Source organism: Falco punctatus (genome assembly GCF_963210335.1).
Source record: "Falco punctatus genome assembly, chromosome: 6".
NCBI lineage: Eukaryota > Metazoa > Chordata > Aves > Falconiformes > Falconidae > Falco > Falco punctatus.
The window spans coordinates 23583571-23602782 of NC_137585.1; the positions used below are offsets into that span (position 1 = coordinate 23583571).

General features: G+C 41.8%; 1 protein-coding gene across 14 annotated transcripts in view; it reads right to left on the reverse strand.

The window, feature by feature from the left end:
* CACNA1C (calcium voltage-gated channel subunit alpha1 C) overlaps positions 1-19212 on the reverse strand; it is a 468525-nt gene that overhangs the window by 62898 nt on the left and 386415 nt on the right. For all 14 annotated transcript variants that reach the window (XM_080391534.1, XM_080391539.1, XM_080391535.1 and 11 more), the window contains 6 exons: positions 18998-19105; positions 18242-18294; positions 17989-18135; positions 16875-17076; positions 16196-16354; positions 13212-13322 (listed from right to left, as the gene is read on the reverse strand). In XM_080391534.1, coding sequence (XP_080247660.1) covers positions 13212-13322; positions 16196-16354; positions 16875-17076; positions 17989-18135; positions 18242-18294; positions 18998-19105 — 780 coding nt within the window. The remainder of the gene's footprint in view (positions 1-13211; positions 13323-16195; positions 16355-16874; positions 17077-17988; positions 18136-18241; positions 18295-18997; positions 19106-19212) is intronic.

Below are 19212 nucleotides of genomic sequence, written 5' to 3' on the forward strand. Positions count from 1 at the left end.
GAGACCAGGAGGATTGGATTGAATATTCAGGAAGCATGAAATAGCCCCACCATTAGAGCACATTTTCCCCCCATTTTTTTATTTCCCCAAAGGTAGCACAGGATAGTGTATCATCACATGATCAGTAAGTTAATGAAAGGCTGAGCATAAATATGCAGTAGCTGACTGGAATGGAATCTCATTTGTGCAAGGGGAGCAGACATCTTAGCATTTCAGAATGAGTATGCCAATCATTTTTAGATTTCCTAGTTGCTGAGATTAGTTATCAAAGAAGACAGGGTTTGTTTTGGTACTTATGGAGCCATTGAAATCTCTGGAGACCATTTATTTTAATATTTGTGAATATGAGACCCTAAATGCAGCATCTAAGAAGCCTCATTAACAGCAGGGAAAATTGCCCACTGGAGTCTATTTGAAGGTCTGAGCTCAGAGTCACCTGGGGCCCATAATAAGAACATGTGGTGGACAGAGTGCTAGGCACCTACACTGAAGCACAGAAATCCTCAGGGAAAGGGTGCTGTTGAGTCATGGTACCAGCTGGGTTTTCAGCATCCAGCCCTGTGGGAGCTGCAGGGTCATTTGTGTGTTAATTGATGTGCTGTTACTTATCTGCTCAGTCCCAGATTTTCATTTCTGTCTCTTACATGATGAGTGGCAAAATTTAACAAACCCCTCTGAGAGAAAAGTCTCTAAAGATGAAAAGCACAGCAAAGGTCAAGGCTATTCACTGGGTGGGATCAGAACGTAGGTCAGATGGTCCCCAGTTGATGAAAATGCTGCAGTGTCATAGGAAAAAAGGGAAAGACATGCATGAATGCATGCATGCATGTATGAACAGAGAAGTGAAGCATCAAGGAGGAGAAACTAACACACCCTAAAAGGAGGAAAACAAACTACAGGAGAATCTTGCTACCACTTACTTGAAATAAACCTGCATGTTAAAACCACAGAAAGAAGCCTCAATCAGCTGGAAAGAGTTTATAGGAAAGAGAGAAAGGGGCTGATACCCTGATATTCAGTGTGATTTCTTAGCAAAAATTTCCTGCTGATTGTAAAGGGCACCAAAGCAGACTTTGCTGGGGATTTGTAAAATGGGATGAACTGCTAGTTTGGTTGATGGCTGCTTAGTATGTGAATTTGTTTCTGAAAATGCTGCAGGCTATTTGGAGCTGTGAGAATCAGTTCTCAGACTTCATAAAAAGAGGCTTTCCCTGAAAGTATTTTTGCAAAATGGACAGTTTCACTGGAAAACAGTACCATGATTCTTGGCATACCTTCTCACAGCAGATCTGAGTGATTTGCATGTATCCTGAACAATCTTACAAAGCTACAATAGCTCCTGACACCAAATGGAGATTTGTGTCAGATGCAAATTCTGTTATGCTAAGATACCATTTAGCCATAACAGCAATCAGGGAAATTAGCAGAACCTAATAGAGAAGGAATGAAGTAGAGGATGCAGGTGCTTGGAGCTCCTGACAGGCTCCAGCAAAACAGCATCTATTTGCATACTATCTATCAGTCCTCATCCATTGATGGATTAATTCTGAGACACAGATTCCCTGCAGTTCACCTACCAGTCACTGTAATGAGTCACTGCTGCAGGGAATTGTTCAAGGTCCCCCTGTACTCCATCAAATCTTTCTGCAGACAGAGAGTGAGAAGAACTTTTCAGCTCCCCAGACTATTCTAAAGGTCTGGTCAGTTCTGAAGAAGCCTCCTGCCTCTCTCTGCTCATTGCATAAGAACACAAGACCAACTTGTAGGCCAAGATAGGTGCCTAATAATGTAGATGTTTTCCTTTATCCTCTGTTTCATGCTGTCTCTCACAATGAGGACACAGGTGAAAGCAGACAGATGTCCCTCAGGGGTCTGAGGGCCTGCCTGGACATAATGGACACTTTGCTTGACAGAAACAAAGGACTTGCAGGACTTGAATGGCTCTGTGATCTGGAAAAAGATCCCAAATGTTTATTTCTAGGTCACTGGTATAAAACCGGGGTACCTTGCTACTGTTTAGAAGTGGCCACCTTCTGATTATTATTTGAGAGCCTATAGGTCCTAAAGCAAACTATGGGTCTCACCTGTACTTCTAGTGAACAAATTCCTTCATCACAGAAAGAAAAAGCCCTCCCTGAATCAAGGTCCCCAAGCCCCCATTTGACAAACTTAAACATTTACGGAGGCTGGAACTCTATAATCTCTTGTGTCACAACAGACCTTTTTTTGTGCTCTCCACACCTACTGATAATTGACAATGTCTGGGGGACATGCCAAGAAAAGTCTTTATCATACCGGTTCTGTGAACTGATAATTCCCATTTCCAGATCTTGCAACCCAGTTCATTCCACCAGAGTTGAGCTGTGTTTCCTAGATGGTCCCATGAGCTCCTCCATGCCCACCTACATGGTGGTACAGCTCTCTTGCATCTCTTTGTATTTCTTCTACTGTAAAATGGCTAGTAGTACACAAGCACTCAGCCACGTGGAAGGCTTGAAGTGTAATGTTATGGTCCCAGGTCCTCTAAAGACTGGGAAAGAAGCATGGCAAAGGCACTATGGAAGCATTTATTACGGAAGCATCTCTTTAAAGTGGCAAAGATTGTATTTCAAGGCATCATGCTGAGAAGGCCTGAGGAAATGATAAAGTAAAACATGTTGAAACGGAATGATTCAACTAGCTGACCCTGATGTAATTTTTGGCCTGGATTGCTCTTAGCTGCCTTTGAAGGGAGGGTGAGTAATGCCTCAGAACAGCAATGCCTAAGGCCTCCTTGGTATAAATACATGAAGATGGAGGCAAAGCAACAGAAAGATCTGCTGTCCGCCTAGGAAAATAAGATAAAAATTTTTGATTTTCCTACAGGCATGTTGTGGCACAGTGATACCCTGTGAGGAGTTGGGTCCTTTTCCTCACAAATAGTAATTATATTGCAAACATTTAACAAAGACTGCCCTGCAGTCAGAAACCAGACTTGCTCTCAGCACAGAAACAAAATCAACACCGGTCTTACAAGAAAGACTGGAAAGTGAATGTGATGGCTTGCTACATCTGAACAGATCATTTATCACAAAATGCATTCCGTGAGAATTTTGCTATCAGATTCCTTTAGGAAGAAGCTGTAAATGTTCAAAGACTTTGCAAGATCTAGAAAAAGCAGGTCTTGATGAGAGCCAACAGATAAATCTTGAAGGCAAAAAATCAAACCATCAACATGAAATAGTCCTATGAAAAGAGTAAAAGGATGGGCTTCACTGTTTAATAGTCTATCTTCTAAAGCTGGACTGACATCCCAGCCCAGGGAAGAATGATTCCAAGAAGTAAAACTCAACCTGTAATAACAGAAGTGACACATCTTTCATAGTGAAGAACCACCTACTGTTGTGGGAGGATGAGACAGTGGCAAGTAATGGGTGAAAAAGCATTCTGAACATGGGGCTGGACTTGGAATAGCTTCCCCGTCTCCATACATACCATGGGAAAAGGCTATGGATTGCTCTGACATGGTTGTTTTGTGGATAGTGGGTACTTGCTGGAAGAAAGGCACATCTTCCAGAAACAGGCTGGTAGGTATGAGCAATAGGTTTTTGAATAGTTCCTTTTTTTGTAAGTTATCTCCATTTTCAGAAAAGTCTTGCTTTTTTAAGGATTATAGTTAGTAAAATTTCATTACTTTCATGTAATCCATCAATCATAACTTTCCAAAAGAGGATAGTAACTCTCATTTTACACTTGGGGAAGCAGAAATTTGGAAAACTAAAGTTTCCAAGGTCCTACAAAAGCCAGATGCATGATACAGAAGAGAAATAACTCTCAGCCAGATGACCATTTGGCAGTGGAAATGTCATTTCCTGACACGACGAACAGTTCTTAACAGAGCCTGTATCACAGGCTGTTATCTGGTATCATTCTTATGTGAGGAGAAGATTCACATCTGTAGAGAACTTTCAACCCTTTAAAACAACCTCATGTGAAGGCTGGGTTGGGATTTTTCTTCTGAGAGTGAAAGCAAGTCACTTTTCCCTGGAACTGTTCCCTTTACATGCTGCTGCTGACGCTTTCAATGCTGTTGTGAGTGAGACCCCAGTTCACCATCCCACTGGGCTTTTAACACTGTGTGAATAATTTTCTGTATTAAATAATTAAGTGTAATAGCTAATACAGTACTTCCCACACTGTTGCATTGTGCAGTCATATAATTATTTTTGATCATTTATAATGACATTAAAACCCCCAAGTGCCAGACTGAAAATAAATCTGTCACAATGTTGGAGCAATATGCAAATTCCCTGGGTACATTTGCTGTAAAGGAAAAGGTCCTCTCTCATTGAAGCTCTTATACAACTTCTTTAACTTCTTTAATCCTTCAGAAAAGTGGAAGATTGCATAGCTCTGGCTGATCCATGTTAGAAATTTCACACATTCTATATAGTAATCGGAGGATCTATCTGTGTGCAGAAAATTGCTGGCCTTGCCCTCCAGGAAGAACATCCTGCATTAAAACAACAAATGTAACATGGGAAGCAGCAGATCAAACAGCCTTTTTGTCCCTCACCAATCGCTTCCATCACAACATGAAAGGACAAGCTTTTTGCATGAAGAGGGAAGTTTGTTCTGTGTACTCATTTCATTCTTGGCCTCTTTTTCCGGGGCACCAACAAAGAAACCAACTGAGATCCACTCTGCTCATGAGCCTTTCTGCAACAGACATTTTCCATGAGGAAACAGGAAAGAGACCAGTATACTTCATACAGGAGGTCAACCAGTGTTCAGAAGGCTTTGATGTTTCCTGACCCAGATTCAACTAGATGTATGAGCTAGGTTTTACTGCGAAATTCCATTTCTCATCATCTGTCTAGTTTCTTCTGCTACATTCACCTACCAAATGTTTTTCACGCTGCATGACTTGTTTAGGTGGTGTCACGCCTATGCTGTCTCAGAATATAAGCATATGCACAATAGAAAAACTTTAGCCTGGCACTACTTTCTTTTCCTTTGAAGTGTCAGGAATGGCCAGATTTCCCCTCCCACATGCTCAGGAACTGGTGAGGAACTCAGTGAAATCTAGAATTATCAAAGAGGATTCCCTTACCTTCATGTGACAGAGAAGGCAGTTATTTGCTTGCTAACTCCTCATTTGTGAAAATTGTTGCTAAACCAACCTCATCCCTGAGCATTCAGTTGCAAATTTTCATTTTCTCTATTAACTGGGAGATTTGTTGTTTGAGGCTCTACAGTTACATCAGGTGTACTGTTTAACTTAAGGGCCAGCACTCTAAAACACCAGGACGTTGTTCCTCTTTCTTTTAATGCCACAGCCTTGTAACATGTTGGTAGCACAGATTCCTGAGTAGTTTTGATTTAAGGCCTGGAATAACAAAAGCAGCTGCTTTGGCCCTCAGCTAGTGGGATGCCCTTCCATGTTCTGTGAGAAAGTCTCAATGCCGAGCTGCTGTGAGAGTACTGTGGCACAGACTGTGCTACATGAGGCTCAGTTACTTTCTTAGCCTCCCTTTTCTCTTTTTTCTCCTGGACATATGGGCAGATACGAATTCTGTCAGGCAAGCAGCATCCAGGAGCAAGGTTACCTGATTACTCTTGTTCCAACCCACTGATGGGTATAAAAGACTGGGATGACCTGATCATCCATGTCCAGAATAATTATCCCAAGTATTTCCTCACATCAGTCACCTAAACATGCTGCTCTGACATACAGTACTTTCAGTATTTACTTTTGCAGAAAGGGCTTAGAAAAGAGGCTCATTCTTCCTCCCAGACCTGTAGACATGAAAGAACATGTGGTCAAATCCCTACATGATAGGTATGCTATGCAAAATGCATGAACCTCCTGGCAGACAGGTAATCACAGTAAAGAGAAAGCAGAGGAGTGATTAACAAGGGGTTAAGATTTTTTCCCTTTTCTAGTGTATTTCCAAAACCCTTGAGCCTGATTCAGCAATTCCTTGAGAGCCTCAGACTGACTGCACACATACAGTGCAGTGTCTGGCTGTGCACTACAGAGATTTCAGGGATTTCTGGTCATACAGCTGCTGGGCTTGTTGGAGTAGCTGAGATTAATTCCAGCTGGGCTACTGGCTGTAGCAGGTCCAGAGGAACACACAACACATTCAGACTCCACCCAGAAAAAAATTTGGGGTGAAAAAGGAAAGCATTTCTGGGTAACATGCTGATGCATTTTGCAAGGTGGCTGAGATGAATCCACAGAAGTAGGGAAATACATTGCACCCGACATTTATTGCAAGCTCTTCTGATGAGACAGTACACAGGGAGGCTCTGTGGCTGAGATACTGATGTGTTTGAACATGGAGACCTGGGATGTCTGCCAGGGAACTTCAGTAAAATGCAGAATCACAAAAAGATGTTAATTAGCTTAAAAGCTATGGGTTTTAATTCCATTTTTAATTTTCTAAAAGTCCCTTTCTATGTTTACTTTTCCTTTCAGCCCTGTTTCTGTGTTTCTTTTCCTTGCATCATTTTTTGTCCAATCATTTCTTTCTTTATTTTATTAATACTCTCCTCTTTCAGGGTCTTTGGTTTATTTCTTTCTGTCTTTAAGAATATTCTGTCTCCATTATGTGTACAGCTTCTCCTCTCTTCCAGGTCTGGTTTCTCTCTCTTTTCACCCCAGACACGGTCCTTTCTGTTTGTTTAGTTCTCTCATTTTCATCACTTCACACACTCTCTTACCTGACTATTCCCAGTTCTCTCCATGCTCACTATTTCTTACCCAACATCAAGCAGAGCTTACGCTTCCTTTTTGTTGAATGAAGTATATTTTCCCCCACCCACAAACCAACTAGCTTTCTCACCCCTCCTTTTGCCTTTTAAAACACTTGTTCCAACCAAAGGCAGGGTGTTGGTTGGAGACTGCCCTTCCTATTGCACTGGGTAGATGACTCAGTCAGAAAATACTCCATGTCTAGACACTGCCCCTCCAAAACAGAAAGGGTAACACTGAAGCTGAGGAGAGGAAACAATTAGATAATTACTTAGGTTATGAACCTGCCAAAACCAGCAGAGAAAATCTGCAAAATAAGAGCCATTTGACAACCAGAATTGTGTGGCCAAAGTCTTTGAAAGGGAGGCAGCTTCCTGCACCATGAGCTCATGTATACATTTACACAACTACTAATTTATACCACTATATTTCACCCCAGACCATGTGATTTTTAATGAAATATGATTCCCATGTCTGTTGGATGGACCTGAAGTGTTTTTCTGCATTGAGCAAAAGACCACTCAATTGTAACCACTTTTCCTGACATTTTTACATCAGTGCAGAATGTCTTTACTTTGCTTTCTCTGTATAAGCTGGAGAAATAAAACACTGTGATGAATGACGCCAGGGCAGCATCCTAAGTTATTCAGGTATTGCTAAAAGTACTAGAATGAAGAAGTACAAAAAGCATTAGATTTCCAAAATTAAACCACCTGGTTTCTGGGCTGAAAGGGTATAGACTGGATATAAATTTCAGTTGTTTGTGAAAATGCTGAAGCCTCTAACCTGACCAAGGAATGACAGATTGTGGTTATGGTGAGAAAGAAGAATGCAAGTAGTATGAAGCAGCCAGTGTGACTTTAGGAAGGACTGCTCAAAGGTCTGTTTATAGGCATAAATGTACAAGAAATGGAGTAGTTAAAAGGGAACAAAACCGGATGAGTCATTTTGCAGGTTTGAGAAGAGATATCACTGCATTAAATGCATGATAAAAGCTGACTGAGAGGAGCTTAAAGAGAAATAAAGAAGGGCAAATGCATCAGGGGAGAATGAAACACTGAGGAGACATAGATCCATCAGTAAAGAGGCTAAGAAATAACCATGGGTGACACTCATGTCTTCCACTACTCAAAGGGTCATAGCTCTTCCTGGGATCACACGGGATTACAGGCCTTGTGCTGGATGTGAAACTGGTTTGAAACAGTGCACAGAAGTCTGAACTCTGCTACATGAAAATGACATTAAAGAATGTCAAGAATTCAGAGTAAAGTAGCAGTGATAAATGAGGGACTGAACTAACAGAGGCAGGACAGATGGTGTTGTTACAGGCTGCTTTACAAGTAACATCCATAAACACCCAGGGAAGAGAGGTGCTGACAGTGTCTGGGAAATGGAATAGACTTGTGATCTGTAGTCTCTCTGATAGTCATAATTCCGCAGAGGAAATCCCCAAGATTCCCTTTCCACACCCAGTTGTGGATTTGACAAAATATACGAACATGTGCTTTACTTTATGCATGGGACTAGTTCCACTGATATATCTTCCCTAGTCTGAGATTACAGGGATGGCGGTAGAATTCATAGCTCTTGGATTACTAGTCCTGCCCTCCTGCCCGAGCTAGTAAGGGGATAGATGAAACGTTTCCTGAAAGAAAAAGTAGATGTGCTTCTTCAGTAAAATAGCCCATTCCAGGGAGTTGGAAAGATCTGAAATTGCTGGAGGAATATCCATCCCCATATTAACATGCATGTTGACAGATGGTGCAGCTTCATATGAAGAGGAACTTTAAGTCGCTGCCTTTGAGTCGAAAAAACCCCAAGCAGGTTTTGTAAGGCAGCTGGTCCTTCATGGACTGGTGTTTGTGGGGATTTCTTTAAGAAGCTAGGACAGTGGTAGCTGTGAGCACCCCAGACAGCACAGCATTGTCCTTCAGTAGTTTTCTCTGGAAAAAGCATGAAGCAGCAGAAGCTTGCTCTATGCAGGAACTGGAAAATAGCTCACCAGACTGGCTGGAGAATTTATAAAATTAGAAAAACAAAGGAGCAAAAGGCCTTGGCTCGACAGCGTCCCTTTTGGACTGTCTGTCTCTTTGAAGTAACTAGTCTTGAATCAGTTTATAAGCATCAGCCAAGACAAACACTCAGGTCCATTTGGGAGTTTTGCTTCAGAGCAGCACATTAATACTCTGTAAGGAGATGCAGGGCATGTATTGGATGTTTTCTTTATCAGCAGCTCTAATCATCCCAAATCTCTCTTGCTCATTGTTAGCACACCCTCCTGTCAAGACCGCATCAGAGATAGATGAACTGTCTCACACACTGCTTAGATTTATCCTGCAAAAAACCTGGGATAACTGATCTTCTCATCCAGAAAATGCGCCACACAGAGACACGAGGGCTCTTAGAGGCTGGCCTTGTCACCACCTGGCATGTGCTGCCTACACCAGCAGTGGCTGCTCCACCCCTTTTCCCTATAGCCTCCCTGGAGACTGAACAAATCAAAACACTGTTCACAGAAGATGGCCAATATAAAGACCACGTACCAAGGGGACTTGCTGACTAAAGCAACCAATCCAATAGTAACAGTACTTTTTGTTAGGAAAGCCCTTGTCTTTCTACTCCCTTTGCATACTTTAGGTAAGTGTTAGGAGATGAGCCCTGACTCAGACTTGGCTCCTTATTCCTATAGCTAGCCTCTCAATAAGTAAATCCTTGCTCTTACCGCAAGAACAACTTGCAGGGCTGTATTATCCATGCTGATTCTTTGCAGTCAGGCAGATATGTGATCCTGCCTAATGCCGGTGTAACTGATGGTGTTTGGTTTTTTTTACCTTTACTATCAAGAGTAGCAAATAAGAAGGATATGTCTCCTCACAAAATGGGAGTGAAGAAATAAAAACTGGACACAGTAAAAAAAATATCTATTCAGTCAGAGACTGCCACCTTTTCTTCTGTTATGCATGTAACACACAGGTAGCACTGTAGTGCATTATATTACTTCAGATGACAGCAATTGCCACACCACTGCCTGCAGCAGGTACTTTGCATATTAGGCTTCCCCCAAAGCTGTTCTGCATGGGAACGTCCCTGTGGTGACTTCTGCAAGAAGGTAGGGCGATAGCAGCTCTGATTACCTGGGGGATCTGTCCCAGTTCCCTTAGCAATTCTCTCTGGTAAAGGTATGAATAAATAGCAGCTTGTTCCACCCTGCACAGATGGAGAAACCCATGATCCTCTGTTGCTGCTGCAGACCATTCATTTCAAGGTGCCTTTAGGAAGCGGCTGTGCAAGGGAGAGCTCTGGGTGGCTGCTTCAGAGTTACAAGTCCATTATCATGTTGCTGTTAGCTGAATCACTAACTGCTGGGTTAAGCACCACAAAGATGGAAAAAACAGAGTGCATTTCGCCAGCGTCAGTTCTGTGCTCAGTTCTGTTCTGCCACATTCTCCTGGGGCTTGTTGCTAAAGTGAGGACGCAACACCTTCAGCTAACAAAGTTTCCCTGTTGTCAGTCATAAATCTTGCAGCTCCCTCATTTTAGGGTACTCTTCAGGTAGAAAAGAGTGATGTTTGGGCAGAAATTCAAAATAAGACAAAGCATTGTGTTTTATGGCTCAGGAAATGGCAGACCAATCTATCTTCAGCTGAGATCTCATGAGCATTTAATCATGCCATTTCACATCTGGGAAACACAAATATCACTTAGCATCTAATTTCTTTGTCTGGGGGACTTGGTTGGTTAGAGGGGAGAGGATGATGGCTGTGCTGTAATGATGTTCATCCAGGTGACAATGAAATCCTTTCAGACTTTTCCAGCTGGTGTTCCTGGGGACAACCTATATCTGCAGACGTAGTTTGGTTTTATACCTTGAGTGACAGGAGGAAACAAGATCTGGCCAAGCAGAGGGCTGAGGTAACAACTTTCTCCATGCTAGGAGACTCTCACATGAGAACATATTCAAGGCAAGTTCAGCTTCAGTCCCAAAGTGCAACCCAAAAGGAACCAGATTGTGCTGCCCAGTGTTGGTCCACGTCAGTCCAAGTGCTCATCTGGGAGAGGGGGTGTCCTTCTTTGGAGATCAGGTTGAGTCAACATGGAGCAGTAAATGAAGGCTGCAGGCCAAATCCTTGTACTGAGCAGACAATGGCAAGTTACACAAGGGATTTTGATGTTTCCAAACCCGAGTCACTGAACTGGTACTCAACATAATCCAGTATGAATATACTGCTGGAGGCAAGTCCTTTTGCTGTATTAGTCGTTTTCACAAGTTCATTCCTGTTTTTCTTTCCTGTAAATCCTGTGGTTCCATTTTTAAAATAATTGTTTATTTTCCTGAAGGTATTTAATTCAAATAGCAGTTTAAGAGTTAGTACTGTGTTTGGCATACAGGCCAGGCTAGCATTTGAAACAGATTGATTCTTTCCACTGGCTATTCTTTCAGGATGGGCAGGACCCAACCTGAGGTTGCTGTCTGATCCTTAGTTAAGAAGACTTTATTAAGACTCTACTGTTCTGGTCACAACGAAAACTTTTATATTCTCACTTTTATTATAGTGTAGTTGCTGGGGATTTAGTTTGGAAATTACAGAATCATGAAAAATTGGGCTGAGAGGGAGCTCGTGAGATGGTCTAGTCGATTCCCCTGTTTCAATGGAGATCATACGTTACTAAACTGTTTCTAATGAAAGGTTTCCCTAACTTAATCTTAAAACTTTAAATTATGGAGATTCCACAACCTCTTTAGGCAATCTGCTCCAACATTTTGCTATCCAGAAGATACATATTTACCTGATATTGTTTAATACTTTGCTGTGCAGTAAAACTTGAAAAGAGACTGAGCACAGGAAAGTAAGAGACAGGAAGTAGAAAGGGCCTCCAATATCATCAATGCCAATTCCTTACTGTTACGGGCAACCACGTCAGGTAAAGCCTTCCTTGTACGTGTACAAAGCCCATTTGAACTGGCTGAACTTTCTGTCTAAATACTCAAAACAAATTCTGCTGAGAACCTCGTATTTCTCAAAGTTAAGAATCTCCTCTAAAGTAGAGCCATGAAATCAGAAGAATGTTACAAAGCTTGTGAAATACATTTCTGGGTATATAGTGTGCAGATAATCTTTTTACAGAGTGCCAGAAGATTTGCTTGCTAATAGATAGGGTGAAATCTCAAAAAAGAAAGGTAGATTCCTCTGAAAATTAAAAAAAAAAAAAAAAAAAGAATAAAAATCAGTCCTTCACCAGGACTGCACAAGTTGCTCCTGAATTTCAAGAAAACTACATTTGGGATAGGACAGTGATACTGGGCTCAGAAAAAAAATAGAATTGTGACTCTTGTAAGAAGAAGTCTTAGAACACGTGGAATGAGAGAGAGGTGTGTGCGGGTGTAAAGTCAACACAGAATTAACAAGAAAAAGTAAGACTGAATTCAGTAGAACTGGAGAGCAAAGTTTCTGAGCTGAGGATGAGCAAGATGTTAGGTTAGAGCTGGGAGAAGCACTTAACTCAGTGATTGCCTAAATGTTTAATATGAAGGACAAGCATGACTGTCAGACATGATTGTTCTCATCTTTACCAATGTCATAACTGATGCTTCAGGCAGTATTTGTCAACCCCAATGTCTCAAAATATCCTTCAAGACATAACCCCATGTGTCAAGGTATCACTGAAGATATGAAAAGGCATGAGATGGCATGAAGTACCTGAATGTAGGTGTTTGGATTCCACTCCTTATGCCACATGGCTGACCAAAACCAAGGAGGAAAAAAGCCCCAAAGAAGAAAGCCTTGTGTAATCTGAAATTACGTGAGGTCAGAATCTTTGTCCTTGTCCTGCAGCAGCTGTGCCAACTTAGTTGGAAGAGCTTGTAGGTTATAATCATATCTCATGATGCAGCTATACTAGCAGAATGCTGTGGCCCAAAGGACAGGACAGTACTTTCAGACAGGACCTGCTGGGGTACTGAATATTATCAATGAAGTCTTAAATTCAAAACTAAAGCAATCCAAACCATCATTGAGATGTAGCCCTCACAGAAGAAACTTTTTTTTTCAAAGCTCATAACTCAAAATGAGTCATTCTTGATTAACTTCATTTGGGCCAGGAGACTAATCATGGGATGCTATTTATAATTTAAGGAAAGTCAGAGAGAGCATTAGATTAACATTCAGAATGGAAAACATGCTATAGCCTTAACATAGTGTCACTATTATAACTTAATGAAAACAGAGAACTAGGAGCCTTCTCTATTGACAGGTGCTGCCTTTTTTTTTTTTTTTTTCTCAAGTGTGTCTACTCTCCAGTGAAAAAGTTATTAAATATATGTGAGACTCCAATCCAGAGAGCAACTGTCCAGCTCAGTTATTCGTGGGGTAACAGATCAGAAAGTTTCACCTCCTCCTTCTCCTCACAGCTGCCCCACACACATGCACACACACACACAGATGCCAGGAAACTCTACTCCTATAGCACCTACCTTGGGTTTGAAGGCGATTAATTTCAGGACCATCTCAACAGTGAAGAGGCCAGTGAAGAGCATGTTGAGGATATTCATGGCTTCCTTGAACATGCAGCTCTGACCGTAGTGCTGAAAAATAGCATCATGGCAGCAGTGTGAGGAAAGGACGTGCCATCCAGTTCGGAATCCACAGGGCCCCTCCTGATCTGCCTATATGTTGAGGTTCTCTAAAGAAAATGCCAGCATACTCCATTTTTTCAATTTAGAATTCCCATCTCCCTTCACACATAAGCATTGCCATACTTGTAGCCATTTTTGACATTGGCTCTGGATCGCCTATCTTTAAAAAAAAAAAAAAGTTTTGAATGGTGGCTACCAAAATTGTACTTACCATTGCAGTTGAGGACTCATTATAAATTTGCATAATGGTACAAGACAGTGTCCAATTGTGTTTGTTATCTCACCCTTCCCTGACACTTGGATTACTTCTTTGATCATTACTGCACGGGGAACAGGGTTTTCACTGAGCTGTTCATAATGATACCAAGCCATTCCCCAAGTAATTACACTTAATTCAGGATTCTGCAAACTACATGAGCAGCTCAAATCATATCTTTCTAATATGCATTATCTTGCAATTTTCAACTCTGAATTAAATTTGCAATCGTGCTGCTCATTCACTTAACTTTATTAAGATTTTATGAAGTTACTTTCTGTGTTCTGTTGATTAATTCAAGTAGCGTCTTCTGCAAACATTACCACCACACTCTTCCTATCCCTGTGTCCAGATCATTATACTTGAGACTGATTGCACTGCCTTATTCTAAGGTCATCTTCCAGTTCATGTTATAAGATCGCATTTGTAGTTGCTTAACTTTGATAAACTTTAGGTGGGATGAATTTTCATATTCTGCATTGGCTCAGGGTGATTTATTTAAAGGAGTTTTAGTTAAAACAATTCAGCTGCAGCTGAAAGTTGGGTCAGGGCAAAATAATTGTTGAGGCATTTTCAAAATTGCTTGTAGTATTTTCCTTGAAAGAATTTAGTACCTGCAGGACTGCTTAAAAACTTAGAATTTTACCAGAAATTGGGTTTTGTGTTTGCTGTCTGCTACGATGTTTGACTCAACCTATCCTTTGAAAAACTGTACTTTTCTCAAGATATATATATACTTTCTGGAATCTCCAGACATGTTGTCCTGCCTGTGGGCTCACAAACATCTCACATGACCACTGTCACAGCAACTGAGCATGCTTCAGGGTGAACGTAATAGTCCCTCTCCATTGGGTCTGTCTTCATGACAGCAGGGCAGCAGATACTTCAGCTGAGAGCAGAGCACTTTCCTGTGCTCATGCTGCCTCACTCCTTTTTTGGCACCTTAGGCAAGACAGCAGAGGAAGACTTTTCAATGGGGATGGGAAAGAGCTAGACAAGGTGAAGAAAAAGTAGGGAGGTCAAGAAATCTGGTGGGATTGGAGACAGTGAGAGAAAGTAAAGTGAAAACTGACTGTGAATATAGACAGACTGCTAGTGAGCGATAGGAAAGAGAGGCTAGTTTTGAAGGGGGGCTGGGAATGGGGCAGACTGGGATTGATCCAGTGGAAAATGTGGTGGTGCGATGCTAAGGTCAAAAGGAAAGTTGGTGTGGGAGTGCATGGGGAGCTGGACTCACAATAAGGGAACAAACTAGAGAAGGGAACAAAGTATAGCAGAGAATCAAATAGAAAGGGCTGAGAGAGACCAGAAAGGAGGTCCATGGAGGAGTAACTGCAACTGGGAGTCTGCGTAGTGAGAAGGATGGGTTGAGGAGAGGGGATTTGGACTGTCTGGGCCACAGATCAGGGAAGAGAGTTCAGAGACAGACTGGGTGAGGAGGAAGACTGGGTCTTAGGGAGCAGAGTGACAGGCAGACTAGCTCTTAAGCAGACAGAATGTAGAAGAGAACAGGGCTCAAGAGGCCAAGGAAACTGGGAGTGCAGAGACAGGCGTAACAGGTGGAGTCTGGGACTGACTGAAAATAAAATGGAGGTGAGTGAGGCAGGCTGGAAGGAACAAGGCAGGAAAGTACAGACCTGGGGAAATGTACAGAACAGTTTGTGTCTATGAGGGCCCATTTCCTGACTGAAAGGAATGTAAGTTTTATAAGGTGGCTACTTAGTAAAGGTTTTGACTCCTTCCCCTTTACTGCTGTTCCACCTGCCCATGGTAATCTACTGCGTCTATTTTCTATTCTTGTAGATCCAGTCACAAATGTTTCTTTAGGGATTCACATTTGATGTTTAGAAACCATTGCACAGTAAGGCAAATGAATGCACAGCACAGTGGGTGGTAAGGCCATCAGTAGCACAAGCTTTGGTTGTGAAGCAAGTTAGGCAAACACCTATCAAGAAATGCTTTAGGTGGAGCTAATCCTGCCTTTAGGTGATGGGTTAGACAATACGGCCTTTAGAGGTTATTTCTATACAGTTTCTATGATTCTTAACACAGAATAAATGAGATACTAGGGCCTTCCTGTCCTCTATCCCCAGTTTCCTTGATTGCCTTGTTTTCTGAAATATTTTCTCTCCACTTTTTAACACAGAAAAGCCCCAAATTTAAAATTCAGCTCTCAGGTGAGTGGCAGTTCTGGGATTACTGCTGCATTTCATAGAAGACAAGTCAGAATTGAGAAATCACTTGTTATTATAGTGGCCATTGAATTGGTCTGTGAAGCAACTATTGTTTTTTTTTTTTTTTTTTCATTTGTTTGTTTTTAAGGAGTTAAAAAAGAATTGTTGAAAGTGTCAGATATTAGCAGGAAGAAAATGAGAGGCAGTTTCCTCAAATTAACTAAATGACATCAGGAGTGAACATGGTACAACGTTTTTTATCATGTCCCTGTCTCTCTCCCTCAATACCTGGTGTGAAGATGAAAGTAGGTCTCAACATTGGCCATTTCTATGTATACCCCAACAAAGTCTAATAATTCATCACCTGTACGGTTTTCTGTTTGCTTACTTACTTGCATGGCCAGGCAGATGGTGTTCAGCAGAATCAGAACGAACATCAGGTATTCAAAATAGGTGGAGTTGACCACATACCAAACTTTGTACTGGTACTGGTTTTTAGGGATGTATCTCCGCAGAGGCCGGGCTTTCAGGGCATATTCTACACACTGGCGCTGTGAAAGAGGCAGGGTAGATTTAAAAATCAAAAACAAAATACAGGATTGGTGAGCTACCTCCAAATATAATAAAAATACCTGTTTCAAGTTTTTTACTAAAATGAAAATGCTTGGTAGAAGAATTTATTTTAGGTTGTAATCTGTGTGTATATTGTGCATATTCTATAACATATTCTATTATATATATTCTATATAAAATAATATATTCTATAAATGTGCATATTCTACCTGTTGAAGCATTTCATTTGCATTTACTTCAGCCAGACAATGCTGTCATGCTCATTTAATCTCAGTGAACCAAACGGTACAGCACACATTTTTAAGTAAATATTGTTCCTTGAGCAAATCTTACAGCATGATCATTTTTATCTGAGTCCTGAAAGGTGGCAGTGAAGCCAGATTATTGTTCTATCTTCTTGGCAATCTTTGCATATTCCTCTCTGTATGCATTTCTCCCTTAAATGCTTATTCTTGATGTATTTTCTACCTTTAGTGGCAACAAGGTGTTGTAAATTACCTGGTTTTTGTCCAGCTCACAGTTCTTGTACTCTTGTTCTCCTTGTTCCTGAAATGTGACGATGACGAAACCAACGAAGATGTTCATCATGAAGAAAGCAATGATGATGATGTAGATAATAAAGAAGATGGAGATCTCAACCCTGTGATTATAGATGGGTCCCACATCCTCCATGTGGGAATCAATGGACCTATACAGCAACCTGAAAGCAAACAGGAGCCCAATGCAGAGAAAATCTGCCACTGCCTTGAGGCCTTTTAGGTGATGGTATAAAGTTTAACTCTGTGATTTTCTTCTACTTGTATCAAAATTAATTTACTCAGAGATGTGCAGACTTGCACTGATCTGAGTGTAAACTCTTGCAAAAGAGAAGACACGGCTCTTACTAATTTTACACATTTGAACCTGTTCAGGGGTGGATTGCTTTCATAGTTGAACCATTAAAATTTAAAACAAAAGCGTGCCCTGCAGTTAGCAGAAGACAGGAGAGTCTGTGTTGTTGGGAACTGAGTTTTGTGAGAAAAGGGGCTCTCATCACTTTTAACATTTGTTAACGCTGCTGTTAGCATTACTCGGGTACACAGGTCAGGGTCAACCCCCTGATACCCTGCATGCTCGTGGCACTTTGGCAGAGTGGAGGCGTGGGGGTCCTCAGCCAGCACAGTGGCACAGACAGCACAGCCTGGTAAGGCATTCTGTGTCTGCCCATACTGCAGAGACAGCACTGCTGTGTTTCGCACTGCCCTGCTGGCTCCGTTGGGAAACTTGCAACACCTACCAATACTGGTAAGTGCCTGACAGGCATTTCATATCCATTTATATTCATAATATTTGTAACAAATATTGCTGTCACTGTTACTACTGGCAATCATTTTTTAAGAGCTAGAGACTGTGCTATGCACTGTTTACAAGTACAGGAACAGCAATTCCTGCAGGCCCTGAGGACTTTACAAAGTACATAATACTACAATGTCTGCTGTTACTATTGCTACATTTAATGCTTTAGACTTATTTAAATACTTAGAATGGGAGAGACTATGCTCTGCATTTGAATTTTCTCTTTTGAAATGAATGAGGACATTGCTAGCGTTGCACTGGTCCAAGAAGCACTCACTCTGGCCAGCCCTCAAAGGTTGAGACAGTGAAGAGGGCCATCATGGCAGTCAAGACGTTGTCAAAGTCAAACTTGCTGTTCTCCCAGCTCCGGGGCTGTATCATCGGCTGGTTGACCTCACCATCTTTGTATGTAATATAGTACCCTCTGTGGATAGAGAGCAGAGGGAGAACATGGCAGAACTGCACTTCCAGTACGAGTCCCTGGGAGAGGGTGGTCAGTGAAGGGGGCTAACTGGGAAAGGCAGACCCACCTGCACTCTGCTGCCGTCTGCTTGGAGCTATCAGTGCAGCTGTACAGCTTACCCTTGAAAAGGAAGAAAGAGGAATGAAGGTTCCTTTCCTGACAGTGCAAGGGTTAGGGCAAATCGTGTAGCAAGGAGACCGTGCTTACTACTTGCTTAACCAAATATGAGTATGTTTACATGCTCTTTTGCAGATAGATATGAGGAAACTGGATTGAGAGTTGCCTGCATCTGGGTAGTTCAGAGTACAGGCTTTTTCATCTGCTTGCACGGTACTTTTATGTGTATGTCCTGAGGTGCATGACCACCGAGTGCTGCAGAACACTTGTCAGAAGCGTGGTGAAGGGCAAAGAAATAAAAGCAGACATAAAGAAGTGAATGAATAACCTCCCATGTTTATCTGGCATGCCCCTTCCTCTACAAGATGGTGGGTAGACAGCCTGCAAGTAACAGTCCTTTAGAACAACCCCCTTCATTTCCCTGGCACTAAGTCACGCCACAAGCTATTTAGGGAAGAAGAGGGTTACTGACTTTACTGATGGTTTTGTATGGTTACGGATGAAGGGCAGGAGTTCTGAATGTGCCTGGGCCAGTTTTGGGGAACTGCTGGCAGCAGCCCAGGTAACACTGACAGTGCCTCAAATGTTTTGCCTTTCACACAGAAGATACCATCTCTCCTTCCTCAGGCTTCTTCATGATATTTTTCTTCCCATCCCATAATATAGCTTCGTGTAATGGATGAATGAATGTGCCCAATGGTTTTACCTTAAACAACTGAACTCCAATGCAGGCAAACATGAACTGCAGCAAAGTGGTGACAATCACAATGTTTCCGATGGTTCGGATGGCGACAAACACACACTGGACCACATGCTGCAAATGGAAGATAGGAACAAAGGTAACTTGCAAGATTGTTCTGGGCTGCTTTGGCTAAGGGAGAAGACCAAGACTAAAAATACAAATAAAAGAATTTAATTTAA